General features: G+C 40.6%; 4 protein-coding genes across 10 annotated transcripts in view; 2 read left to right on the forward strand and 2 right to left on the reverse strand.

Annotated features, from left to right (window-relative positions):
• Nucleotides 1-329: 329 nt before the first annotated feature.
• mdh1b (malate dehydrogenase 1B, NAD (soluble)) lies at nt 330-3,009 on the reverse strand. 3 transcript variants are annotated; one of them, XM_076880237.1, is made up of 10 exons: nt 2,871-3,009; nt 2,669-2,781; nt 2,453-2,587; nt 2,226-2,368; nt 1,976-2,066; nt 1,559-1,901; nt 1,318-1,459; nt 824-996; nt 573-712; nt 330-452 (listed from the first exon to the last, which is right to left on the reverse strand). In XM_076880237.1, exons 1-10 carry the CDS (start codon nt 2,890-2,892, stop codon nt 414-416), a joined length of 1,341 nt encoding a protein of 446 aa, XP_076736352.1. In that variant the 5' UTR covers nt 2,893-3,009; the 3' UTR covers nt 330-413. The 3 variants fall into 3 exon arrangements, with proteins under 3 accessions (XP_076736352.1, XP_004552726.3, XP_004552727.3); XM_004552669.4 differs by having other exon boundaries at nt 1,976-2,144; XM_004552670.4 differs by lacking the exon at nt 2,226-2,368 and having other exon boundaries at nt 1,976-2,092.
• A 294-nt stretch (nt 3,010-3,303) lies between these two features.
• fastkd2 (FAST kinase domains 2) lies at nt 3,304-13,183 on the forward strand. The gene is made up of 12 exons (XM_004552671.3): nt 3,304-3,493; nt 3,709-4,358; nt 4,456-4,559; nt 4,658-4,766; nt 4,985-5,108; nt 6,460-6,599; nt 6,720-6,892; nt 7,173-7,330; nt 7,405-7,641; nt 10,650-10,746; nt 12,245-12,359; nt 12,760-13,183. Exons 2-12 carry the CDS (start codon nt 3,738-3,740, stop codon nt 12,883-12,885), a joined length of 2,004 nt encoding a protein of 667 aa, XP_004552728.2. The 5' UTR covers nt 3,304-3,493; nt 3,709-3,737; the 3' UTR covers nt 12,886-13,183.
• An 802-nt stretch (nt 13,184-13,985) lies between these two features.
• On the reverse strand, nt 13,986-16,807 carry LOC101482322 (T-cell-specific surface glycoprotein CD28). The gene is made up of 4 exons (XM_004552672.2): nt 16,544-16,807; nt 15,437-15,736; nt 15,210-15,352; nt 13,986-14,318 (listed from the first exon to the last, which is right to left on the reverse strand). Exons 1-4 carry the CDS (start codon nt 16,632-16,634, stop codon nt 14,208-14,210), a joined length of 645 nt encoding a protein of 214 aa, XP_004552729.2. The 5' UTR covers nt 16,635-16,807; the 3' UTR covers nt 13,986-14,207.
• Nucleotides 16,808-18,229: 1,422 nt separating this feature from the next.
• Nucleotides 18,230-26,107, forward strand: part of raph1b (Ras association (RalGDS/AF-6) and pleckstrin homology domains 1b) — a 39,655-nt gene continuing 31,777 nt past the window's right edge. For 2 of the 5 annotated variants that reach the window (XM_076879822.1, XM_076879828.1), the window contains exon 1: nt 18,230-18,517. The gene's annotated coding sequence lies outside the window, so the exon portion shown is untranslated. Of the gene's footprint in view, nt 18,518-18,875; nt 19,036-22,220; nt 22,240-26,107 lie in introns of those variants that run through there. The other 3 variants (XM_076879827.1, XM_076879823.1, XM_076879825.1) reach the window with 3 other exon arrangements.

Here is a 26,107-nt window from a genome sequence, read left to right on the forward strand (position 1 = left end):
GCTCAAGACTTTTGCACAGTACTGTATATATGCAAGAGCTTGCTTTATGATTACAGGAGAATCATATTCATATTAAACAACATAGTCAAAGCATATGTAAAAGGAGTTGCTTGAAGCCAAAGGTCTGGTTTCAGACTGCTCTGAATTCACTTACTGTTGTGCCACGATGATGTAAGCTTTACACAGATTTCCCTATTTGGTGGTCAAAGTGGGCGGGGCTTACTAGCTAACTGATTTGCCAGAATATTTGAAGAAAATGAGCTAAAACAGCTTGTTTCAGAGAGAAAAACCAAGGGCCAGGATAATGTAAACATGGATTTAAAAAAAACATTTGAATGATGAAAAGTCCCGTGATAAAAATATAAAATATAGACGTGGAAATGAGCAGAGCATGCTTGCTTTAAACAACAGCTTTATTCAGTTGTGCCGCTGTCTGATCCAAACTGCTTTTCCTGAGAAAGAAAAGATAGTATTAATACATTTTTCTTAAATTATCTAAATTATGTCAAAATGTTAGCAACATTTCAAGCAACGAGAATGCGCTACATCTAATATTATTGGTTTAACTTTACCTGCTGCAGTTCACTTGCTGAGAGCTCAAGCCTGTACTTGAGCTCATTTTCAACAGTCAACTCAGACACTACTGACCATTTGCCATCTGTGAAGGTTAATGGAACTGAGAAGACAATGCCATCAGGGAGACTGTAATGACCTAAAATAACCCCAAAACAATCACATTTTGAAACAAGCTAGATCACACTGAATCAGAGACTCTGAATCGCATTTAAAAATCATTCTGTCACACTGAAAACCAATTCTCAACCTGGGCAAGCTACACCCGAAGACAGAACATCTGGATCACTAGCACCATTCCAAGCTTTCAAGACAGTGAGGATCCCATTGGCAGCTGATGTGGCGGCTACTTGGCCTGTCTTTGAAGTCACAGCTAGACGCCGCCTGCGTACCAAGTGCTGAAAGTCTGTTTCCAACCATTTCCTGAAAAGGAGAAGAAGATTATCTTGTGTGCCAACACAGGATGGGGTTTTTTCCCATCAGAGCAGGCAGCTTTCTGGACAGATGTATTGTGCAATCAATATTTGCACAGACTGAAATCATGCCAGTGGCTGGCCAGTGTCAGACTTTATCATATTATATTTGTTTACCCTGCCAAAGCCCCAGCTGGGTTGAGCTTACCAATGCGGTAAATCTAGGGCACCAGGAAATAACCACCTTCACGTTTGAACAAGGAGTCTGGAGAATTAAAAGTGCACTGAAAAAAATACAAATTAAGGTCTTTATGTTTCCGTGGTAACAGACCTGTCAGGAAAAATGCTTAGAAGTGGCTGGGAAAAGAAAGCTGGTCCTGTGATTGGCCCATCATGGTTGAAAACTTTTGCCCTCTGCAGGTCAATGTAGAAAGTACCGCTGATATTTCCCCACACTATTACATCTGTAATATCTGCAGAAGGAGAAGACATAAGAATTGATTCGTCTTTTATTTCAGGGGCTGGTGCTAAAATGCAACATGAACATGAGTCAACCAATTCACACGAGATACCTGACGGCCTCATTCTCATCTTCTTCCCAAGTACAGCCTTGGCTTCGTTTTCCAGTTGAGCTGCAGCAGCGATAAACTGGTGGCTGTCGATGGAGCGTGCACTGTCCACAAGAAGCGAGCACCTCAGGTTGAGAAACGAGTCGCCGGACACGATCACCTTCACCGTCTCCTTGGCTGTTGCATCGATCAGTTGCCCGTATTCTTTGTAGCGCTCTGAGATCACCTTTACCTTCTTCTTCTTTACTTCCTCACCCTCATTTTCTCCATCGTGCCCACCGTCATCTAGAAGGAGGATGACATCCGCCTTCCTGAAGGCTCGCTCCAGATCTGTGCCAGTAGTCACCTGTAAATAAATTTAATGACATGGTTTTGCTTTCCTCTCGATGTGACCAAACAAATAAGTAAGTCTTAGTGCACCTGGTGGAGCATGCTGATTGCCAGCTCCTCGATCTCCAACCTCAGGCTCTGTAACTGCTCCTCGTTTCCCTCCAGGTCCAGCAAGCGGAGGCTGATTGCAGAAACGTTGGGAAACACCTCGGGGGAGAGCAGACTGGGGATCAGGACTTGGCATGTTGGGTTGAGAGCACTATAAAGACACGCTAAAGTCCTTAAAAGTTTCCTAAAAGAGGAAATAGAGTTTTCTCTTTAGCTTTTACAACAGACCCACCCAGTTATCCAAACATGAAGTGGTTGAATAAGACTGGCGCGATGCTGCTCTTCTTTGATGAGATTCATTTTGGCCTCCAGATTCTCTGCTGCAACACTCAGCATCACATTTGTGGTCATGTCTGACGTGATGCCGTAGTAATCCTACACAACCATTGTTCAATTGATGACATTTTCAGTTTTAAAAGTTTACGTTATTGTAGCTGAGAAAATCTATTTTTTGCTTACCTGGCAGTGCTCTAGGAAGTCATTGAAGCCCCCCAAGAGCATCCCTTTGCCCCCTTGCTCCACTAGTTCCCTCCAAACCAAAGGGGAGCCCTCATGTTTCCAGTTATTTTTTTCACACGTGGCCCCCAGCCATTCCTGCCCAGAGAGAGGTCATGCTGAGGTGACAATACGTCCTTAAATTTATATGCCTAAAACGATCGCCTGAAAATATGATACCTTCCATTCATCTGGGAGGATGGAGATCTTATGGATCTTGAAGTCTGGCAAACACTGCTGGAGGGTGTCTGCTAAAAGCTCTGCTTTGGCATAATAAGGGCAGTCTGTTTTTCCTGTTCGAGGTAAAATTGCACAAATTAATGCACGTGTATGTACCGGAAATACTGGCAAATATTAGATTAAAATGAAATTAAAGCTCTACCGGCGAGTACAAATTTTGCCATGCTGTGCGTCTAGGTGAAAAAGGTTTGTTGCTAGGAGACGGATGGACGGCGTTGCACTTATTTGAGTCCGTGTATGGCAAACCCCAGAATACCAAAGCCACTTTTTGTTACTCCTTTGTCCTTAGAGATCACCACAGCGGGTTGAGTTTTACTTTGGATTACCTTCCCGATGCAAGTCCTAAGGGATTTGTGTCTTCAGATGGAATCGGACCAGCGACCTTTTGCTTGTCAAACAAATATGAATACCGCCACACAAAATGCAATGACAATAAATAAATACACATATAAAAGTGTTATATTTTCCGTTAAACATATTTCTACTCCGCTCGTTTAAAATAGAAATATATTAATAATTTGTATATTTGCGGGGGTTTTTTCTACTATCGTGACAGTACATGTTGGGGGGGGGGACGAATTATGGCGGTGCACACGGCGCCTACTAGCATGTGTGAGAAAACTTCAATGGACTGGCCTAGCACTGATGAACTCTGTGGTGTCATGTAGCTGTTTATCTCTTTGCTGAACTACGTTTCTCTCCGATTTTTCACGGTCTGGAAACTACAATGCGTCGCTTCGTTATACGTGTTTGTATGCGTCTAAGGTTAGCATCACTTAGCTAAAAGCAGCTAGTCAATGTTTTCATAACTTGGCAGTTTATTGACCTTGTTGACTTTGTAATTAAGCAACATTGGTAGCCACGCATAATTTAAGAGCATTTGTGGCTATGAATGTAAAGTGTCAAGCCATTTAATTTGTAAGAGCAGTGGTATTATTTCTAATTTATTTGGCTCTGTCTCTGTTTATTTTTTTCAATAGTTGCTAGCGCTCTGTGTTATTAAAGAACCATGTCTGTATGGGTGACAGAGGAGGTCATGAGACGGGGCCTGCGCTTTTGCAGCCGCGGATCTCTTTGGCAACAGCGCAACTTCCTGTTGTCTGCGCCAATCAAGGACTCGTGTTCTCCAGATAAACAGTTCTTCCACCTTTGGAGCCCAAGACAGAGTCAGACGTGGCTTTCTAGGAGTCCTGTCAGTTCAGTGAGGTTCTATTCACAGGGAGCCAATCATGGAGATGATCTGGAAGATGGGGAGAGTCTTCCCTCTCAACCTGCTGACACAGCATCAGCTGAGAGACAGAGGAAGTCTCCTTTCTTGGAGCTCCTGGAGAGCTGCGGCTCCCCGTCAGACGTGTTAGACCTCACCGGCAAGTACTCGCCCACAGCCCGACAGGTCAGCCACTGCCTGACCCACATGTGGGCCACCACTAAGAAGATGACAGATGAGCAGCGCCGCTACGAGCTGCAGCTGATGTTTGAGCATCCCGCTTTTGACCAGCTGCTGCAGAGGGCCATGAAGACTCTGGTGCACATTCGCGACGAGGACGTGACTTACTCTCTCCTGAGTATGGTCAACCTGGGCGTTCCCCAACGTAGCCGAGTGGTCCAGACTTTTCTCCGAACCTGCCAGGTAGACGGTCCACGACCTCATGCACAAATTATTCTTCATCTTGGTGATGTTTTTGTTTTTTCTGTGCACTCAAATGTGTCTTCTTGTTCACTAACAGGAGAAACTGAATGACTTTGATGAGAAGAGTCTGTCCATCTTGGCCTCCAGCCTGGAGCAAATGGAGGATGGAGCCAATGTTCGTGCGCTCAAGGAGGGCATGAGGTATGAGATCATGGGAAGAAAAAAAAGTCTAGCCTCAAAGATGCCTTGTATCATAAAGTCACGTGTTACATTGATTTTTCTTTTTTTGTGCGTCTTAGGCTGGTGGTGGAGGCCCGTCTTCCAGGCATAAAGAATGTAATGGCTCTCCAGACCATGATGCGTCTGCTGGGAAACGATGCCCCAAAGGACCTCAAATGGAAACTAGAGGTTAGTTTTGATCTCATTTGGCATTCTGTCTCGCTGTTTTTAAATATTCTCCACATTTATGACTGAGCCCTTGTGTGCAGCTGCCCTCAGCTGTGCTTTTTGCATGATATTTGCTTACCTGTGTAATGCACAGCTGAATTAACAGACAATTGTTCAAAAGTAGTTAATGTTTAAAAACTGCTGTTGCTGAATCTTTTCCGTGTCTGTGCTTCCTCCAGAAAAAGGCCTTATCTATGACAGACCACTTCAGCCTGCCCAACGCCCAATACATGATTTCCACTATGGCCACAATGGGCTTCTTCTCTAAGCCACTGCTGGATGTCTGCAGTAAAAAAATCACGGGTAAATCCTTCTCCACAAGAAAATAATGTCCAGACAGTGTCACCCTGCCCCAGCGTCTAGATGTTGTTGGTGGTGGGAATGAAGCAGATGGGGGCTTGGATGGGGTGTAGGTTACATTAGTGAGAGCCTGAAAGGTGAAGTGGCAGAAGAGAACAAACAATTAAAGCACAGGAAACAGGGCGACTGGCCTACAGAAGGTGGACAAGAAAAACTGAACGAAGGATAAAGAATAGATTTGATCGCCTAGGAAAGCAGGCAGATAAGTGAATACAGGTCGTCTTTATTCAACTTAGCTTTTAATCTTTATTTACCTGTAATCAAATTTTCATACATGTTTGAGTGAGACTGAGGCAGGTGGAAAGGTGAAAATGCAAGGAGCTGAGGTAGTGAAGATAGATGAGTTTAAATACTTGTGGTCAGAAAGCAGCAATGGTTGAAAGGGAAGATTTATGAGACAGCAGTGAGACCTGCTATGATGCGTCTCTGACAAAAAGACAGACAGCTGACCTGAAAATGATAATATCTTCATTTGGAGTGATCAGAATGGACAGGGTTAGAAATGAGCACATCAGAGGGACAGCTCAGGCTGAGCAGTTTGGAGACAAAGATAGATAGACAAGACTGAGATGATCTGGGCATGTGCAGAGGAGAAACAAAGGATGCTGACGATGGAGCTGCCAGACAGGAGACCATTGGCAAGATACATGTATGCAGTGAAGGAGGACACGCAGAGGGTTGTTGTGACACAGGAGGATGGTAGGGATAGAGTGAGACGGAGGCAGGTTATCTGCTGTGGTGGACTTTAAAAGGAGCTGATGTGAGAGAAGAAGAGCCGTGATCTACAATGAGATACACTGCTGTAGGCCAATTAAAAATAAAATGCTTAAATATGAGAGAAAGAAACCTGCACCAGTGCCTGGACCAACTTTACAATACAGAAGACGACGATGATGGATAAACCATCCTGCTGGTTTAAAGAAACATCATAAGATAAATTTCTACTCTCGGCCATTAAAGTCAGTGTTTGGAAATGCTTATTAAACAAAACACAGCATACACTGTGAGGCGTTTCAGATTTTCGACACTGTGTTGTAATTTAACACGAGTACTTCCAATACATGGGCAAAATTCTTGAAGTCAATATGTTTAAATAGAAAAATATATACCTTCACTTTCATTAACAGTGATGTCAAATCAGTCTTCATTTGAACCTGCTAATAACCAGAAATAGCTTGTAAATAGGTGATGATTGTAGAAATTACAAGAATTATATTTATTGTGGATTAATTAAAAAAGCGCCTTAAATTTAATTTAATGATTTTCCTTTTCCTACTCCCGACTTCTGTGTTAGAGAACATCCATGGTATCCCCTTCAACAGAATATTTAAATTGCTGCAGTCCTGTAGGGAGCTCCGCTACAGAGACGTTCATCTGCTCACCAGCATTTCGGACTATGTCGCTTCCTCACTGGACATTTGGACCAACAAACAGGTGACAACTATCCTCTGACCTGCCTTCTTGTCCAAATAGTAAATACGAGGTTTCAGGAGGAGGAACTAAAAACATCACACATGACATTTATTACTGCTCCACTTCTTTCTTTCTGTTTAGCTGCTTCTCTTTCTGTCTGTGTTCGAGAACCTCATCTTCTGCCCTGCTGCTCTGATGGATGCTTATGCTGACAAAGTGATCGCCAACCCTGACGTCCTAACACTTAAAGACCTGCTCTGTGTCCTCAAGGTGTACTCCTCTCTGAGCTACGATCTGCAGGACAGAAGACAACAGTACGTAAACCATTTGTCTCATCTAAATGTGTCCCTGTGGCTGTAGACATGGAGTAGAGGTTCAGGGAGAACAGTGTGCATGTTTATCCCACATCTGTCAACGCCGAGGCCGATCAGCGAACACAGACAGCAGCAGAAGTAGAACGCTAATAGGCTGATCACAGTTGAAAACAGGCACAGCTGTTAGTTTGCTGGTTTTTGAACTGTAAAATAAACACATTTTCCTCGTCTGTAACTGAATTACTGTTGCTTGTCTTTGTTGGGTTTCTTGCTGCTGCAGGTTTCTCGATAGTCTGAGCCGAGTCCTGATCTCCTATTTGCCCAAAATATCTGCGTTTGAGTTGTTGAAGGCTGTTTACTGCCTCTGTCTGTTGGGCCACTTCCCTTACGCACCACTGGAGCAGCTTCTGCAGAGCAGTGTGCTGGAAAAGCTTGCAGGTAAAACAGTTCACTTTGACTGCTCTTGTCTTACACCTGGGTTTGTGGTCTTCACCTGCTCCTTTTCTCCTCAGGTTCGAAGTTTCCAAAGAGCCAGGAGAGAATGTTTCAGACGGTGGACGTGTGCCTGCGTGTTGACCATCCTCCTCTTCCTCAGCCCCTAACTGTTCCTGCATCAGTCCTGGGAGACCCCACCCCCAGCACTCCATCGGTCAACCCGAGGCTCTTGCTGGACTTGCAGAGTCTGCTGGAGGATCAGGTGCATATGATGCTACAGGAGGGGGTGATGGTGGAGAATTTGTACTTCATAGGTAAGAAAAATTTGAGAAAAGAATTTAAAAAATGAACATTTCAGCAGCATACTGGATACTTGAACTGTCTTGCTATAGAAAAGCTTTTCAAGTGAAGGCAGTTTTCTTATTATAACATATTGTATCCATAAAGGAAACTCAAAGTATTTGACATACTGTATTAAAATGTTGCGAAAAAGGCAAATGGAAATTTGATGGTGCAAAAAAATAAAACAAACAAACAAAAATTACAGGTAAGTCTAAAGTGGCAGTTTAATCTAAATGCAGACTTGCTTATTTTTCTTCTATACAGTTTAATCTTTCTAGAGCGGGATGTGAAACTCATTTTACATTGTGGGCCACTTGCAGCCCACTTTGATCCCAAGTAGTCCAGACCAGTGAAACTCCCCTTTTGTTGTTTGAATGAAGTGTAACTATGTTTAATCCCTAAAGAAGAAGTGCAATTTCAAATATACGTGTCAGCTGTTTTACACAATAAAAAAAAGTACTGCTGTAAAGAAAATCGGGCTTGAATTGTAATAAATAAATGTGATAACTAAAATTATGAACGTTTTTGTGAATTCAAAGCAGAGAGCATTTCCGGCCTCTCTGCCTTGTGTTTGACACAATTTTTCAAAGTGTTTTTGTATGAAATGGTCACTTTTAGAGATATCATCTTTAGAAAAATCAATTTTTTCTTGAATATAATGGAACTGATGGGCTCAAAGGGCCATTATAAAAAAAGAAGGCCTAGTGTGATGGCTTGTACCCAGTTTGCTGTTCACTACATAAATTGGTTCCCATTTAAATTTAGATTCTGAATTAAAGCAACAATGTGTCTTTCCAGACAAAATGACCCATTAATGCAAATGATTCTACAGAGCTCATTGTGAGCACTTTACATAGAAACGTATTCATGCACCAGCCAGAAGAAACTTGCAGCTCAGCCAAGGAGGCTGTTAAAGCTGTTGTCCTGAACATTCTCCTGTTCAGCCCATTTCTGTTGCGCTTTTTTCAAGTTTCATTGTTTTTTGTTTTTCCTTTTTTCTCCTTGTTTCTGTAGTTTTTTCCATTTCAACTGGGTTTTATTCAACTTCCATTATTGTTTTTCAATATTTCCATTGTGTCTTTTTAACTTTTGTTCTGTTCTTTCTACTTGCGTTGGGTCTTATTCAACCTCTGTTAGTTTTATTCAACTTATTTTCATTTTTGCTATTTTCATTGTTTTTTTTATTCAAGTTCTCTTGATTTTTTCCTATTTATGTTATTTTTTTAACTTTCATTCTATTCTTCAGACTTCCATTGTGTTCTTTTCAACCTGTTTGTTTTTATTCTATCTATATTGTGTTTATCCTGTTACTATTGTGTTCTGTTCAACTTGTTGTTTTTATTTCCATTTCCCTTGCATTTTGTTTAACTTGTTTTTTTATTGCCATAGTGTTGTTTTTTCTATTTCTGTTGTGCCTTTTATACTTTTGCTGTTTCATTAAGCTTTCATTGTTTTGTTTTGTTTTTCTACTTCCATTAAATTCTGTTCTGTTTTTCTTATTTCTATTCTGTTTTATTCAACTTTCATTGTATTTTTCTACTTGCGTTAGGATTTTCTTTCCACAATTCAATTGTGGGGTCTTCCCTCTATTTTCATTGTTTTTGTCAACTTCAGTTATATTTTTTCCTACTTTTGTTGTGTTTTTCTAATTGACATTCTCAATTTTTTAAATTTGCTCGTTTTTTCTTATTTATGTAGTTTTTTCCTATTTGTATTTGACTTGTGTTATTTTTTTTTCCTTAATTCTGTTGTTTGTTTTTCTATTTCTGTAGTGTTTTCTTATTTCCAATCAGTTTTATGATTTTTTTTTCTACTATGTTTTATTCAAAATCCATTGTTTTTGTGTTTTTTGTTGTTATCTTTTAGGGGGGGGGGTACTCTTGTCACTTTCCGTTGTGTGTGTGTGTGTGTGTGTGTGTGTGTGTGTGTGTGTGTGTGTGTGTGTGTGTGTGTGTTTTTAACTTGTTTTTGTTTCAGTTTCTGTTATGTGTTATTGAACTTTTGCTTTTTTCTATTTCCATTGTGTTTTGTTCAACATTGTTTTTCAGGTTTTGGTTAAAGGATGTTTGACCTCTCCTGTTCAACCTCTGTTCTTTTTTTCTTATTTATTTGTAACTTCTGTTGTTTTTATTTCTGTTGTGTTTTTTCCATCTTTCATTGTTATGTTGAGCCATGATGGTTTCTTAAAAAGCTAAATGTTCAGAATGAGAGAGATCATACAGAAAAGAATTGCAACTTGAAAATGCTCGCAACAAGGATAGGAGACATTTCTTCTTGAGTCATTACTGCTGTCACTTTAAATCAGATTTTACAGAGTAAGTGGCAGAAAGAAACGAGGAAAGTCATAAAACCCTGAGTTTAAATGGGAGCTGATTTCAGTAGATGGCAGCATAATGGCAAAAACCCATTAGATCATGTCAAGTTTGATGTTAGTGCACCACCAGCTAAGCATTTCCTGCTGATCTAAGAGCCTCGGTAGGCTTTCATTTCATAAATGAGACATTTATAGACGAACAGAAGGCCTTAAATTAACTTCTGTGTGTAAGTGGAAGCCAGTGAAACACAAGAACTGGAGTAAAATTTGACAGAAAAAGGATCCAAACCTTTGAGCAGATGAAATTAAGCAAGACAGAAAAACACTGGCTCTTAAAAACGACAGTATGTGGTCTCCTCAGGGCCCAAATTCTTGCAGGTTGTCATTAAAGAAGTGTTTGAAGCAAAACAGTGAGAAACATATTTACAAAGTCTGGGACAGAACTGTGTGGCAGAATCCACAAATTCAAAATTCTCTTAAATGTAAAAAACAAAACTAAGAAAACTATTCAATTTGAAAATTTCAGTATCTGACATGTTGGGGTTTTTTTTTTCCATCAGACATAAAGCCCTGACTTTTTTGTCACAACCAGCTTCTCTATATTCTCGGTTTAACCTGCTTTTGAAACTGTGATGATAGCAAACGTCTGTGTCTGCTGTCTCCCAGACGCTGCTGTAACCAAACCTACGCCAAACCAAACCTCTGTGTGTGAAGCACGCAGCGGTGGAGGGGAAGGGTGTTCTCCAGCAGAGAGCAGTGAGCGGTAAGATATCAGCATGAGCTTGCTGCTGACAGCATCACTGCATGCATGTCTCGAACGCACGTAAAGTCGTGTTTAAGTTCCTCATATTGTTCTTGATTTAATTGTGCTTATGCAACATTTTTTGAAATGAAGGTAGTTGAAGAGGATGTTGGGACTTTTCTGTTCCTCCAGTGTCGGGCACTGATGTAACTATATTGCGTGATTGGTAATATCTGACTGAGCTTGCAGCAAAGCACCGTGAATCTCGTTTTCAAACTAAGACAAGCATGTAAAGACCTCATTCAGGCATGCAAAAGCAGCCTTTGAAAGCAAACACATCAAGCAGGAGTGCATGCTTTTTTGCTCTCTTTGAACACCGTTATGTATTACAGGCGATACTTTACCGCCTCTTTTAAACATATTTCCATTCTTGGCTTTCAGGCACTTCTTTGCAATAAGCAGCTGAAACTGAAAAATATGTGTTGTGGAAAACTTCACCTTCTTAAATTGGACACGTTGTTGGAAAAATGTGTGCAACTACTGTATTCAACATTTTTTACATGGACTACAGACTTTCCTAAAATTGCATGTGTTCAATCATGTAGGATACATGTAGATTAATATTAATATTTTTATTAAAACTTGAAGTTTGAAACTTGAAGTTTAACTTTGCATTGACATTTTTTGTGTTTTTGATATTTTTATGCCCATCTGAGCTTTTTTTTTTTTTTTTTAATGTCCACTTTCTTTATGGTGATGCATGTTTTAATGTCTATTTTTGTTTAGCCCTAAAGGGGGGGGGGGAATATTATATTACTATAATATTCTTCATTTTATAGTAAAATGTGCAGAATAAGTTTTCTATCATCTTTTTTTCCACTGTGTTGCTGCAGCCAAAACCTTCTTCCAGTAAAACAGCACAGCTAAAAATAAATTTGTCAAAAGACAGACAACCTCAATATTGTCCAAAAATAAATAAATAGAAATAAACATAAAAATGTATATAATGAGGGGTTTTACAGGTAGAAGTCTAAGAAATGCATATAGGTTTTTTGGTACAATGTAAAGGTTATGTGTTTCTGCTGACATAATCGATGTTACTGAAAGTATCAGAGCGTAATCAGAACTATCCATCTGTTATTTATTTCCATACAGCACAGGCGCGTTCATTTATTGGAACTGAGTCAAACTACTGATTAAAAATGAATCAGCTCTTTTAAATTCTGCTTCGTTGAAATTTTTTGTCTGGACTTTACTGACTAAATAAACCATCTGTAAAGTAATTAAAGGAAAAAATAGATGTCAACATCAATGAAAAGTAAAATCCTAATATCAGATTCATGCTGAGTAAAGCAGATAAAGTCAGAAAGAACACATTGATTTTCATCAGTGACAATAAACCCACAATCTTCTCCATCTGTCAGTTTTCAGATTTTTGTCTCCCAGTAATTTTATTCAAATTTTGACCTTTTTTTTTTCTTTTTGGTAAAGCTTACAAATCATTCTCTTTATTTCCCAGAATTGCAGTAATGTATGCACCGCAATCTGGTTTTTGTTACGGCACGTCCAATCCCCGTGGTCCGCTGGCTGTGAAGATTCGCCATCTGAAGATCCTGGGATATAACTCTGTCCTGGTGAGACTTTGGCACCTTCAGAAAATAATGTCGCACTCACATTTTTGCACAATCTCTGCTTATTTCACTTCTAAACCTTTTTGCAGCTCATGACTAATGCCTGTGTTTACATATCCAAATCTAACGGATACGTTAGATTTGGATATGTGGTTTAAAAAGCAGAACATTGCTAATGTATGGCTGCACTGCATTACCTGTTTATTAGAATTCAGGTCTCTTATATCCTATACTTGTATCATATGTTTAAACTACTAAAATTAAGAAGAGAAACTCAAATATTATGTCTTCAGATTTGCTCCCTGTAGATTTTAATGGTAGGTTATTCTCTCTTGATTGTAGTGCAAGTATTGGAAGAAGTATCAGAGTGGATGATTTACATGATCCTAATCCTATTTTCCAGGTAACGGAGCAGGACCTGCAGTCTGTATCCGAGGAAGCAAGGATAGATTTCCTCAGGGAACGGATTTTTCCACAACACCACAGACCCGAAACACAGCCTGATGAAAAGGAGCACCTGCGATCTTAGAGCCAGATGTCAGCGTTAAATGGAAGGAAAGAGGCTAATCCTCATGATGACAGACAGGTTTTGTGGTAGTATTTAAGAAGGAGAAAATATATGAAACTTTTTAAAATGACTGTTTAGCTTTGGATGCATTTAGCTAAAGAAAGATGAGGGACACGTGAAGAGCAAATACACACTTTGAACGGTCGTTCAAAATTAAGAGTAAAACTCTTTTGTGTCCATTAGTAGATTGTTTCATCTGTGCGCACATAGTAGGACATCATTTTGTTTTGTTTTTTTTTAATTAAAAAGATGCTGAAAAGAGTTAAAAGTGATTCTCTGGTTGCATGAAAGTAACTTTGCAGATTTCAGATAAGTTTTTACTGAAAACCTGAACTTTTCTGTGCTTACGCCTCCAGTTTTTTTTAAAGGGTGCCCTTCTTCATAGGAGAATTGAGTGTGTGGGAGGTAAAAAAAAATCTTTTATAGTCAGCATTCGTTTTTAATCATTGCTTAAAGCCCTAAAAATTGTTTCAAGGCCTAACAGAAACTATGTCTATCTCGCTCATGCTTGCGGTAGCTGTTGCGTAAAACCCTGCTACTGAATAAAACCAGTGAAACCCGGTGCGAGCGCCTGCAGTGACTGCACAGAAAGTGCAAGGTGAGCAAGGTAAAGGTGGCGTCCCTTTGAAGCTGCTACATCTGCAGAGTGCACGACGGGTAAAAAAAAAGGAAAAACTAAGAGCGAGGAAGGCAGGAAATTGTGCACGTTGTTATTGTTTCAAGTAACTGGCTTTCATCAGCTCCAGCGATATCAGCTCTTTGAGAGAGATGTAAGAGCTCGCTGAAGTGAAAGAGAAGTCAAACACTTTAATAACAGCTCGCATGACATTTAGATTCTTGATACTGTGGTTTTGTGAGTTCTCTTTAACAGATTGAGCGTCCATACTGTAGCACATTCATTTATGCTTCAAATGTGGTTAAGTCCCCTCAATCAGACACCACCTTCTGTTTCGACCACAAAGATAGGGGTTCCCAATTACATGTATGTGTGTGTGTGTGAGAAAAAGAGACAGGCAGACTTAGTAACTGAAACAGGAAGTGAGCAAAACCAGAAACCCAGAGTGTGTGTGTTGTTGTTTTTTTAGTTTTAATACAGCCATTGCTTTAAAGAAAAATGCTACTTTTGCTGTGTAGGTACAGATTTACTACAGTGTTGACAACGAAATATGAAAACACAAAAAACAAACCTCACAATTATGTGTTTGACAAAAATAAGCTACAGCGAGGACAGCCTGAATGTTTAGGTCTAAACTAAAGCTGTGCAAAATGATCCGATGAAGTCATTAGAAGTGTCTTTGTATATTCTGAAGACCTTTTTTCTTCTTGCGGTCCCTGGGCGCTCTGGGTTTTGTGTTCATGTAGTCACTCTGGTTTTCTGTGTTCTTCAACTTGAGCTGCAAGACACGTGAAGAGAGATGAGCAACTGTCTCAGAGACGGAAAGGGAAACGAATGTCATACCATGTTAATGGAGAACACCTTCAATTTGAACATTTTAAAGAAAAAAAAATCTTCTTCATACTATGCAGGGGGGGAGGGTTGTGCCTTTTTTCCTAAAATCTGACAAAAAGTAGTCGATTCTAAAATGTACAAAGGGGTTAGGATTTGTCTATTGGCTGTATAGAAATGTGTAAAACTAACAAGAACACAACAAAATGTTTCTCTTACAGTTGATAAAAGACGATAAATGTTGAACATTAAATAAATATGCCAAGGTTAGCAGACCGTATCGGCCCTAACAAGGCGTTGCCACAGTGAAAAGCTCTGCGTATTTGATTTGGCAGAATTTTATGATTGATATCTTTCCTGACCCAAATACCGAGGGATTTGGTTCTCCTCCCAGTCTTTTGTGTGTTAGGTGAATATAACACACATGCATCTGCCGTTGTAGATACATCAAAATCAATGTATTTTTTTTCTCTGACACAAAAAAATCTACTTGTTTTTGTCTCTTTAAAACAAACACTTATGAAATAGTCATTTAGAAATAGTGTTACATGATAGTTCATCCCCTGCAACACCTGCAGCACTGTCTGCAGCACATGTAGCAGAGTAGCATCGGAGCAAATTCAAATGGGTCGTCAGTGTTTGTGTGTGGCAGACTAGCAAACCTCAATGTTTCCCTGTTTTGGCGTTGCTGTTGTGTATATTTACATGTAAAGAAAGTACATTTTCACTCATAAACTTGCAGTATTGGCCAGGCTTCAGTAAACATTAAGATAATTTGCTACAAACGACTGTTTTGAGCTCTATTTTTTCTCTTCCTTGTGGATCAAGGATATCTTACCCAGTTACACATTGCAATGATGCTGACTGTTACACCGTAGATACTGACAATTGCAATCACCATTATCCAAATCCATTCTTGGCATGTGTTTGGTGCGTCTCCTGTGGGATTGCATGGGGGTTTCGGGCACTGGTGAGGGAATTCTGCAAGAAGCATATTCAGGAAGTGTTTAGTGTACTGCACTATGAATTACAGACTGTTTAAAACCTTTTTTAGGACTCTTTTACCTATTACGAGCACAGGATCGCCATAGTCTTTCGTAAGAGGAGGAGGGTACGCCCTTGTGATGTTGCATCTGTACAGTCCTCTGATATTGTGTCCTAATTTGACTGTGAAAAACCAATGTGATCCATTTGTGTGCAGTTCCCCAGCATCCCACTTCATCCCAGTGCAATTCTGTTTGCATGTATGGCTGTAAATCATGTCTTTATCTTTCAGAAGGTAAAACGAAATTTCTTCATCCTTGGGCAGTATCAACGGGCACGTTACAGTCACGTTGTCATTTGAAGAGTCATGAAGCGTCAATCCTGGAGAGACAATTGTGAGAATTTGTGTGATCATAAATGCCTATTACACGTGGCATGTTATACTTTAAAAAAAAAATCATTTGTTTGCTTTTTTTTTTCCAAAAGTTAACTTCATCTAAGGCTTGGAAAAGTACCGCCAGTAACCAGCACCAAACGCTTGGCAGAGGCTTCATAGAGCCAGAGCTCCTGCAAAGATTCAGACATTTGCATTTAATTCCCCTTACTGAAATTCAGGCTTTGAAACCAGTCATTTCAGAGCAGCTCCTCCCCCGCATGGAATTTGTTTGATATCAGCACATTTACCTCTTTCGGCCAAACTCACATTTCACATGAAAAACAAGATGTGTGATACAAATGGCAGACTTGAGTCAGACGTACATTTAGCACTGTAACACATGAACCACATGCAGTTTTGGTGACGTATCCATCTGTTGCATGGATATATGTTGAAACACACGCTTTCTGAACTACGGCATTTGTCGATTTAAGGACGATCTCGGGCGCCACATGGATAAATGTGTGTTGTTTTTAAATTTAACCCCTATGTGTTTTATGTGTCTTAACCACAAAACAAAACAAACTCGAGAGCGGCTGAAATCTCAAGCCAGGATATGTACTTACACAACTGATGTAGTTCAGCAATCTAAAGGCATTAAATACTCAAGTACTACTGCAGTACTCAGAGTTTGAACCTCAGTGTTTACAAATGAAAACAAGCAATTTTGTTGTCCCTACGTATGCACAGATCAACCTGCAATAATTAATAATAATAATGCTCATGGTGTAATCATAATAAAGTCCGCTTACCGCTCCAATCACAGTTGGAGTCACTTTGATCCTGAGTACCATACGATGACTTGCAAACCAGAAGGCACATGAACATCCATGAAATCCTCATTTTCTGCAGCAAGAGCGGGAATTTGCCTCCAGTAGAATGATGCCCCCAAGGCTTCCCCTCATCACCTAAAACCTCCGAGCTCCTCCAAGCGAACCTGCACAAAAAAAAATCTGATCCGTTACTCCGATAACATCACGCACGTGTTCTTTTGACGGCAATGCCTTCGATCCTCTCTGCTTCTGACTAAAAACACTCCCACACAGTGCAGCAGTGACTGAGGCTCACAAACACACCCTCTCTTGACAGAAAACATCCTGTGGCGAAAAAAAGAAAAAAAACCTGCCTCCTCCACTGAAGTTTCTGCTGTTTCCCAGTTTGTGACCTTTTATGCCATCAGCGTGCTTAACTTTAGTCTTGTTGGTCGTGTAGAGCGAGCTAAACTCAGGTTTTGTGTTTTAAACAATAACATGGAACGGGTGTTAACATTATCCTACTACAGTTCAGATTTTAATAAGACTTGTGCTGCTCCTCTTGTGAAGGCGGAGCGTTCAATGGTGCGATGACCTTGTTTCACCTGAGAAAATTTACTGAACAGGATTTTTTTTTTTAATTAAAATGCACTGGCAGGTACTGAAGTGGTTCGTGTGAGAGCCAAAGTGTGATTACAGGAAAGGCTGACTGGCAGAGAAAAAGGCACTTAGGAGAAGTCTGTACACTGTATGAGTCACAGTCTGTGTATGGCACAGTCAGTGACACAGTTACTGTTTTAAGGAGGGAAAAAACGTGTGAATGTGCTGTGCCATACAGGTTTCTTGTCAGTACATTGTAACTGTTTCCTAAAAGGGATTACCAAGACCTGAGATTCATTTTTTTTAAAAAGCCGCACATCCACAGAAGCTGTAATTTGGGTGCAATGTATTCTCTTGTCCACTAGATGGCCACATAACATTTAAATCCGACCCCAATCTTCTCCCAGCGTAACAGGTTATGGGAAATAGTTATTAAGTTGCTTTTCTTTTTGTATATGCAGATAAGCATAGCTTCTAGGCATTAATAGGCGTTAATGGCACAATGGTAACTATTTATTTTGTTTGACAATATTCACATGAATTAGGAATTTTAACTCAAAAGATGACTGAGAGGCTGGAAGGGTGGACGGATTGGGAATGTAATACATCCATATGGATAAAAATAATCCCCTAATCTGGAACATGCCCCCTATGTCTGATGGTGGTGGTCGTGGCGGCTTTAGGTGGGTACAATTAAATCGGTGCATTGTGGCCGCCTCAGACTTTTAGATGTTTCACCTGAATTTCTCTTCAGACGCACTGAAAAGCGTAATTATTTATTATTATTATTATTATTATTATTATTATTATTATTATTATTATTTAATAGCTCTTGAATGCTGATGTTGCCTTTACAATCTGTAAATAATAATACTTTAGTGACCGACCCTAGAAAAGCAAAACTGTATAGCCTGTCATTTTTATTTATTTATTTTTAATTTAGGGGCAAATGATAACTTTATATTGAAGAATTAAGCATAAAACCATGCTTATTGGCCAAACAGAGGAGCTTATCGTGTCTCCTTTCGTCTGCCTTTTAGCTATGCCATTCCTCGTCATCTCTAATCCACAATATTCCCGGTAGATCCTGAAGGCAACGCTGGATCCTGGGCTGGACAGGAAACGACGGAGACGCGCAGCGTGTCTCCGGCTGAGAAGAATGGTAAAAGGGGATAGAGTAGTGGACTCTGTGTGTTCGTGTAGACGAGGGCAACGCGTGGAAAAAAAGATGAGGATAATGGGCGGAATTTAAATAGATTTTATTTAAAAATAGATAAATACACATATCAGGAGTTTCCCCTCTCGCTGTGGACGTTTACTCCCATTGGAGCGCAGACCAGAGGAGAGGAGCCTCTTTGTGAATCCTGTTTCACTGTAAGTGGATTTTTTTTCCCCACCTCACTACTCTGGCATTTTAAAAATGATATCCCCCTCCCCTTCCTTCACTTCTAACTTATTAACTTATACAGAGAAAATGTCAACCATGGTAGGGAATAAAAAAACCTAAATGTCAGTTAATGTTTCCAGCCCATCCTAGACTGTATCCTCGGGGAAAGGGAACGGACGCACTTCTTTAAAAGATGAACCGCTAGATATTGGGAAAGAAGACATTCACTTGTGAATGCGTCGTTAGCTGTTTGTTAAAGTGTTTGTTGTGGTAGGGCGTTTGTTTGAATGGGAGGGGGGAGGTTTGTGTGCCCCCCCTTTATGCGGCCATTGAACGCTGCTTTTCTTGGGGAGGAAGGGTGTGCGGCGTTTGCGCCGACTGGGAAAAGAGCCGCATTTTTTTTTTTTTTTTTTAAATGGGAGTGCCAGCTGAACACGAGCCCGTTACTGGTGTGATGTTTTGTTGCCAAAGCTGAACCCTGCGCCTCTGTCGTGGACGTCTACAGGTATTTCCAGCCTCATTTTCATCCTCTGCCTTCAGCTGAACAGAAAGATGTGTGGCTAGTCTCCACCCTGTTTAGCGGGGAGGAGGCTACAATGGCCGACGGTATTGTCGCGCTAATGTTTTTATCTTCTTTTTTTCCCCCTAATGAAATACGATAGTTTACCTAAAACCAGGTAAAATGAGGGGGAGAGGTGTGTTATTGTTGCTGGTTTCAGCCCATTGTCGCCTGCCTCCCCACTGCAGCTCATGGGCACAGCTTTAATTCCCTTTGTTGGGTGACGCCGCCGGCAGCAGATTGGATAAAACATGCAGCCAGTTTGACCAGTGGCTATCGCCAGTTTTATGCTAGCATCCACCTTAGCTAGTGGACACCTTGGTGTGTGGGTGGGGGGACGAAGGGGGAAAAAAAAACTAGCGCTGTTCGTGGAGTCTTAGTTGAAGTCTGTGGGAAAAGTTAGAGCTCAGACACATGTTGTGCTTACACTAATTTAGCTTCATAACAAGCCTTTTCGCACGCATGGCTTTGAATTTTTACTCTTACAATTAGCTTGCAGCCAGATGCTAATAGTGCAAAGATAATGAACCGTTGACTGGGAAGGTTCAAAGGTCATTGGCAGAGGCTGGCTGGCAGACGTATGCCTTTTTCTTTTTAAAAAAAAAAAAAAAAAAAGCATGTTACCAAAGCCAATTGAGGACAGCTTTTTTCCCTTGTTTTTTTCTGAACACACAACAAAAACAAGCAGCATTTTTCTTTTCCAAAATGAGCCACTAAAGCAGCCCCCCGACAGTCTTTATTCCCCACAGTGGCTTTATAATAGACCGTTTGTGTCCTTAAGGCACGCCTGATTTGCATCCACAAAGCACTAGACTGGAAGTACTATTATTCCGGGCATTGAGACAGTGCAGCAACAATGCAGGCCGTTTGCTTACAGTGCAGTCAATGAGTTGAAAATAACTACTGGACTTCTGGTTTCTCGCTGTCAGGCACATACATGCCTTTAAGGATGGGGATTTTTGGCAGCAGACCAGAGTCAAATTTCACTCCCTTGTCATGTCAGTGACACAAAAGCAGTCCTGAAATGAATGATGTCCAAAACACATCTGGAAAACCCAGCATATTCCTTTGGGCAGTTCAACTGAGGCTCTGTTTCCTGTTATGAATGTGCTTCTGGAGAACTTAATTATCAGCTGGTTATGTAAAATGGAAGGCCCAAAAGATATTTGTTCTGTTGTTTTGGATGTTTTGGGTGGCCAGCCACATTTTTTTTTTTATAGCTGCAGCAAAAAACATACACAACCTGTTTAATTCAGTGTTATTATTCATGTCAAAGTCATAACTATAAACAAAAGGAGGTGTTCTAACACAAAGGCTTGTGTCAAGAGAAAATTAATGCAGACTTTCATGTTGTACTATGAGATGGTAAACTTGCTTCCAAAGCCACAGTGTATTGGCAGTATGGCATACTGCTTAGTAATAAAAAAAAAACCCCCACCAGTTGTGGATTAAATTTTAAACCATGTTTTAAGGTACTGTGTCATTTTACTATCCTTGTTTTAAAGCATTTTTTTTCTTTAACTGCAGTGCAAGCTGTCTTTTTGGAGAAAAACAGGACATAGTGAGAGAGAAGGTTATATTTTAGAAAAACCATCAGCTTCCAACAAAAATATAGAACATAAAACACGTTTTCCTATTGGTCCATGCTGTCTTGTTTTGCCAAAGATGAAGGGGGGGGGGAACCTCTTATGTTTTTCCCCTGCTGTCCCTCTGCTGCTTTTCAGCCTTTTTTATTTTTTGCTTGATTTCCCCAGGATATAGTTGATTAGATGGGAATAACAGTTGTCAAAGAAAATTCAGGCTTGAGGATTGATCTCCAGAGACGGGAAAGTTTTGAAAGCTATTCTTGGCGTGTATGTGTGTGTGTTACCATCTCTTGCATGCTCGTCCATTTGTCTGTCAGCACTTTTCTGGGTCTGTCGTGCAAGCTGCGACTCATCCATCCATCCACTCACCCGTGTCCCCGAGCAGGAAACTTCCCTGCACGAAAGCTCAAAGATGGTGTAAGTTTACCCAGGTTGTGTTACAGCCGCAGGTGTAAGTGGGTAATGGAGGGTCGGGCGGGGTGGATGCCACTTCAAACGTATCTTTCAGCTGACCCTGATGGAGAGCTGGAGGGGAAGACTGTAACCCGATGTAACCACGCCAGTAAGAGGCACCACTGCTCGGGTTGGACAGCCCAGAGTAAACTTGAAAAGGCCACCAGCTGCATCGGAGACTTGCCCAATGATCCCAGCAGGATGCCTTGTTGTGGGTGTGTTGCATTTGAGTGAATGCGCAGAAGGAGAAAGTGTGTAGGTCTCATTCCACTTGGGTGTGTCCCCCCTCCTTGTTGCAGGCACGTGGGCTTATCCTCTATAGGGCCTTGTTCTGGTAACATTTTGCTGACCTTTGGTGACAGCTGCCCCTTCCATTTACAGACAAAGACAAATGGCTAGCCAGCCTGTCTGCAGCCTGCAAACACTCTGCTGTTCCAGATAGCAAGAGGCTGTGCCTGTTAGCCTTTATATAAATGTAGAGACTTGTGTCAGTGCTTTCTTTGGCTGGAAATCAACTGAGATTCTGATCATATTTTCTTTTGTCGATTGTTTTTTATTCTCTTACATGGAAATTGATTACAAGGCCTTGCATGCTTTAAAACAAGCATAGACTCTTACTATCTCAAAGCTCAGCACTCAGCTGTTGTAGCCCACCTGTGCTACAGCAGCACATAGACAGTGCAGCCTGCTCCCTGTATGCTGTACTACTGATTGGAGGAGGCAGAAGGAGGGCATCAGCCTCTCCTCCTGCTCTCCTCTCGGGTAGTGCGTGGTCTTGGTCCTCGTTCGGCAGCTCAAGTGCACAGACAAAATACACAGCTATAATTGACCTACAGTCGTATCTCTTTTCCATGTTGGGTCTTATCTGTGCTAATGGATGAGTGCAGTATCACGAGTATGCATTTTTAGTACGGGTCAGTTCTGGTGGGATTTCAGCTCTTAAAGGAAAAGCGCACTCTGAGGCGCTGAAGCTCACGCTATATTCCATCAATCACAAGTCAAGGAAGCAGCAGCTTGATTTATCTAAACCGAACTTTGTATTTGAACTGACGATGCCTTTTCTCGGGAAACACTTGGACCCCTTCACTTATTGAAGGGGGAGGGGGCTTCAGTAAGTCATGATGTGTTTTGCTTTGTAACTGTCGATGTGTTTGGCAAGACTGTGGCTGTTCCTGAGGCCAAAGCATGTCAGCGTGTGATGTTGACGAGTTTGTTGTAAATCCTGCATCAGATCTTTTTTCTCAAATGTTTTTTAATCTATATGGCAGATTTTAGATTTTTGAAACCATTGTTATTTATAGCCAAGTGGGCAAAAAGGGTAAGTTTCCTGGGATTGTTTAAAAAAAAGATTGCATTGCATTATTCGATAAGCGGGCAGATGCTTGCCAACTTTTGTTGTTTCAAAGGGCAAGTCACTGAGACCATGCTACTCTGGTTAGTCTATATAACTACTTAGTCTTTATGGTCACAGAGCCTCTTTCCTGACCTATTTCCGATATTTCATCTGCTCTGCTATGATACGTGTTTAGCCTTTTGTATCCTTCAGTCATTAATTGTCTCTTTGTTGTTGCCTCTTTTACTGTACAATTTGTTTAAGCAGCTTATGCAGCTATTAATCACTATGACTTTGACAATGGCAGGTGGCTGATTCTCACAGCTGGGTGGCTGGTGGCGACCCCGCCTCCCCTCTTAACTGTACTGCAGATGGTTTATTTCACTGCTTTGTTAACTTTACGTTGCATTGTGTAATGGGGGGGGCATTTGGGGTGGAGCTTGTTTGATATTTTTCACATTCTGCAACCGATTGCAACTTGTGGTGATTAAATGGTTGCCCAGAGCTTGAGGGTGTTGGACACGTGTATTGCTGTATTATCAGAAACAAATTGCTTGTAATTGCCAACTTGACACAATTCAACGACAGACTGATATCAGATCCATCTTATGGCAACATTTATGGCAGGTTTTAGTGAGAGAAATTCATCTTATTGATTAAAACAGATATTGACAAAGTTTAACTTTGAGCACATATTTTGCAATTTAAAAAAGATAAGTCACAATATATCTTACTGCAATACTCTCTGCAAAATGCTGTCACAAATATATTGTATCGGGAGTGAAGTAGTGTGATAATATCGTATCGTAGGGTGATTCCAAAGGCCACAACAGTCACGGGACTGTTTGATGGATGAGATGGCTGGTCTGTGTGGATGGACAGCCTTTAGAAGTTCATAATGCCTCTTAGACAAGAAGACAAAAAATGCTTCAGACGAGCGGGAGTAGTATGAATACTGTGCAAAGTGCAGACTTGGAGTGACGTATGATCTGTCTGCCCTAAAAATTACATATGGAAGGAGAAGGTGGATTTATTTCCTACTCAGTGCATGTGAAAGCAATTCACAATTTTGCAAGTGAATTAAATTAAACAGTCAAATATCTTTTAGCAGCATGATTTCTAGCCTGGGATAAACATCAGCAGAGCCATTCAGTGTTTCCTCTCTGCTCCCCGTCTGATCAGAGTTCACTTGGTTCTCATGAAGCCGTGACAGCAGCGTGCGTGTCCTCGTGGTCACGTGCATGCAGGCTTGATGTGTTTGTTTGCATTCTAGCTGATAACTGTTCAGCATAGATGTGGTTTGAGAGGTTTGAAGCATCGCACGCAAATGCAAACACATTTCATCTGCACCGTGTCCCTTCACCCAGCTGTGAAATGCCTTCCTTTTGGGCCTGAAATGTTTAGATTGCCTCTGTTTGGAGGAGCACACGCCTGCTTGTACAGTTGCTTTCTAACCATCGACCTCCGGGTTACATACCAGGGAAATCCACTGAGGATCTGGGTTTATTTACCACTTTGAAAACACTAACAATATTGGCATTATAAGACTGTCAGAGAAAACCAAGGATGTAGTTACAGCAGATACAGTGTTCTTTCTTGGAGTCTCCTTTGGGAGGTAAAGGATGGCTTTGCATTGTGATGGAGTGTCAGATTTGTGTGTATGGTTACAGTGGCAGTTGTGGTATGTCTGAAGCATTGGGAAAAAAACAAAATCTTGCTGCAAATAGAAAATATATTCCAAACTCAGGCATGCACGCGATTTAATTTGTCATCCACTTGAGCTCCAAATAGTATTCTGCTCCAAACACACACACTGTTAAAATCTGATAAGTTGATTTCATATTAAAAGAAAATGCAAACTCGTTGCCTCAAAATTATTAAATAACAGCAACACCGCACACCCAAGGGAGACAGAGAGGCGGACAGTTGAGACCTTGTTGCTTAATGATGTTTTAGTATAAAAGAACGTACTTTGCATTTACCAGGGGCATGCATCAAATAACATTTAACTTTATTTAAATACAGCCCTGAATCACTTAAATATCTTAATTGAATTGAAGTTTATTTATAGACCACTTTTCACAGACATGTACTCACAAAGTGCTGTAGAATTAAAATAATAATTTAGGAATAATAACATTAAAATGTAACAGAAAATCAGAATAGAGTTGATAGCAAAAAAAACTTAAATGCATGTAGATTGATATCAGATGAGCAAGTAAAATAGTTTCTGAGCTTTGTGACATCGCGTGTTATCTTGCTGGAAGCAGCTGTAAGAAGATGAATGCACTGTGGTAATAAAGGGATGGACTTGGTCAGCAGCAGCACTCAGGTAGGTTATGATGCTTAAATGATCCTCAGCTGCTACAGGGCCCCAAAATGTGTGAAAAAAAATATCCCCTACACCAACATACTGTCACCTTCAGCCTGAACTGTTGATACAAGCCAGGATGGATCCGTTGTTTATGCCAAATTCTGACCCTATCGTCTGAGTGTCTCTGTAGAAATCAACTCATTCAACCAGGCTACGTTTTATTTCATTGTCCAGTTTTGGTGAGCCTGTGTAAACTGTAGCCTCAGTTTCCTGCTCTTAGCTGACAAGAGTGGCACCCAGTGTGCTCTTCTGTTGCTTTAGCCCATCTGCTTCAAAGCTGAACACGTTGCGAGTTTAGACGCGCTTCTGCTTACCTTGATTATAGCAAGTGACATAAATTTTTAGCCAGAGAACTGGCACTCACTGGGTATTTGTTTTCAGTTTATGAAACATTCAGACTAGTCTGTCTGGCATCAACTGCTATGGTCAAACCCAGTTAAATTAACTTTCTTCCTCATTCTGTTGCAGAGTTTTAACTTCAGCAGGGCATCGTCACCATGTCCACATGCCTAAATGCATTCAGCTGCTACCATGTGATTGGCCAGTTATCTATTTGCATTAACAAGCAGTTGAACAGGTTTACCTGACAAAGTGGTTGCATAGACTTGGAAAGTATCACTATGAATAGCTTAATTAGTTTTTAGAAAGTTTTGCAATATTTACATTTGGTTTTAAGAGACCATAAACTCAGGTTTTCTTCTGTTCCTGTGACCCATACACCGCACGAGTACAAGAACAATGGGTTTATAATAATTGTGAACATTTGGTGGCCTGTTGCTAAGCTGAACTCTCACAAACACTAAAACCGCAGTACAAATCCTGAGAAATCAAAGTCTAAACACAACATAAATAACATCATGATTACAGCACTACTAAATTATAAATTTAAAGTTAAACATTAACAGACTCACAAGTCTCTGCTCTTGCAGAAGAGTTCTGTACAGTCAGGCAAAAGTTATTAAATGAAACATGTATTTACAACTAACTGCTCAGTTTGTGGGCAAAATGTTCACATAGGCATTAGTTAAGTGGAACCCACTAGTTTATATTAAGTAAGGATATTGTTTACATTGCATACAGTAAAAGCAGAAACAGATGCACCCCTACATTATTGAAATGCTCCAACTCTTTCAAGTGTTTCTGTTCAAGCAGCAAACAAGCAGCGCAGCAAAAACTGGGGCTTAAAAGTCCTGCTTTACCATTAAATATGCACTGTAGCCTACTTTCCCTTCTCAGATGTTGTAGCTACACCCTCCTCCGTAATCATGAAAG

Source organism: Maylandia zebra, linkage group LG23, assembly GCF_041146795.1.
Source record: "Maylandia zebra isolate NMK-2024a linkage group LG23, Mzebra_GT3a, whole genome shotgun sequence".
Classification (NCBI taxonomy): Eukaryota; Metazoa; Chordata; class Actinopteri; order Cichliformes; family Cichlidae; genus Maylandia; species Maylandia zebra.

Coding starts and splice junctions, on each gene's coding strand:
- mdh1b (XM_004552669.4), bottom strand. CDS start 2,892: ATGGCAAAATTTGTACTCGCCG. Junction 2,369..2,452: donor ACTTCCTAGAGCACTGCCAG/GTAAGCAAAAAA, acceptor ATGGTTGTGTAG/GATTACTACGGCATCACGTC. Junction 997..1,317: donor CTAAGCATTTTTCCTGACAG/GTCTGTTACCAC, acceptor TCTCCTTTTCAG/GAAATGGTTGGAAACAGACT.
- fastkd2 (XM_004552671.3), top strand. CDS start 3,738: ATGTCTGTATGGGTGACAGAGGAGGTCATGAGACGGGGCCTGCGCTTT. Junction 4,560..4,657: donor GCGCTCAAGGAGGGCATGAG/GTATGAGATCAT, acceptor TGTGCGTCTTAG/GCTGGTGGTGGAGGCCCGTC. Junction 12,360..12,759: donor TGGGATATAACTCTGTCCTG/GTGAGACTTTGG, acceptor CCTATTTTCCAG/GTAACGGAGCAGGACCTGCA.
- LOC101482322 (XM_004552672.2), bottom strand. CDS start 16,634: ATGAGGATTTCATGGATGTTCATGTGCCTTCTGGTTTGCAAGTCATCG. Junction 15,737..16,543: donor CTCCAACTGTGATTGGAGCG/GTAAGCGGACTT, acceptor TTGTCTCTCCAG/GATTGACGCTTCATGACTCT. Junction 15,353..15,436: donor CGATCCTGTGCTCGTAATAG/GTAAAAGAGTCC, acceptor TGCTTCTTGCAG/AATTCCCTCACCAGTGCCCG.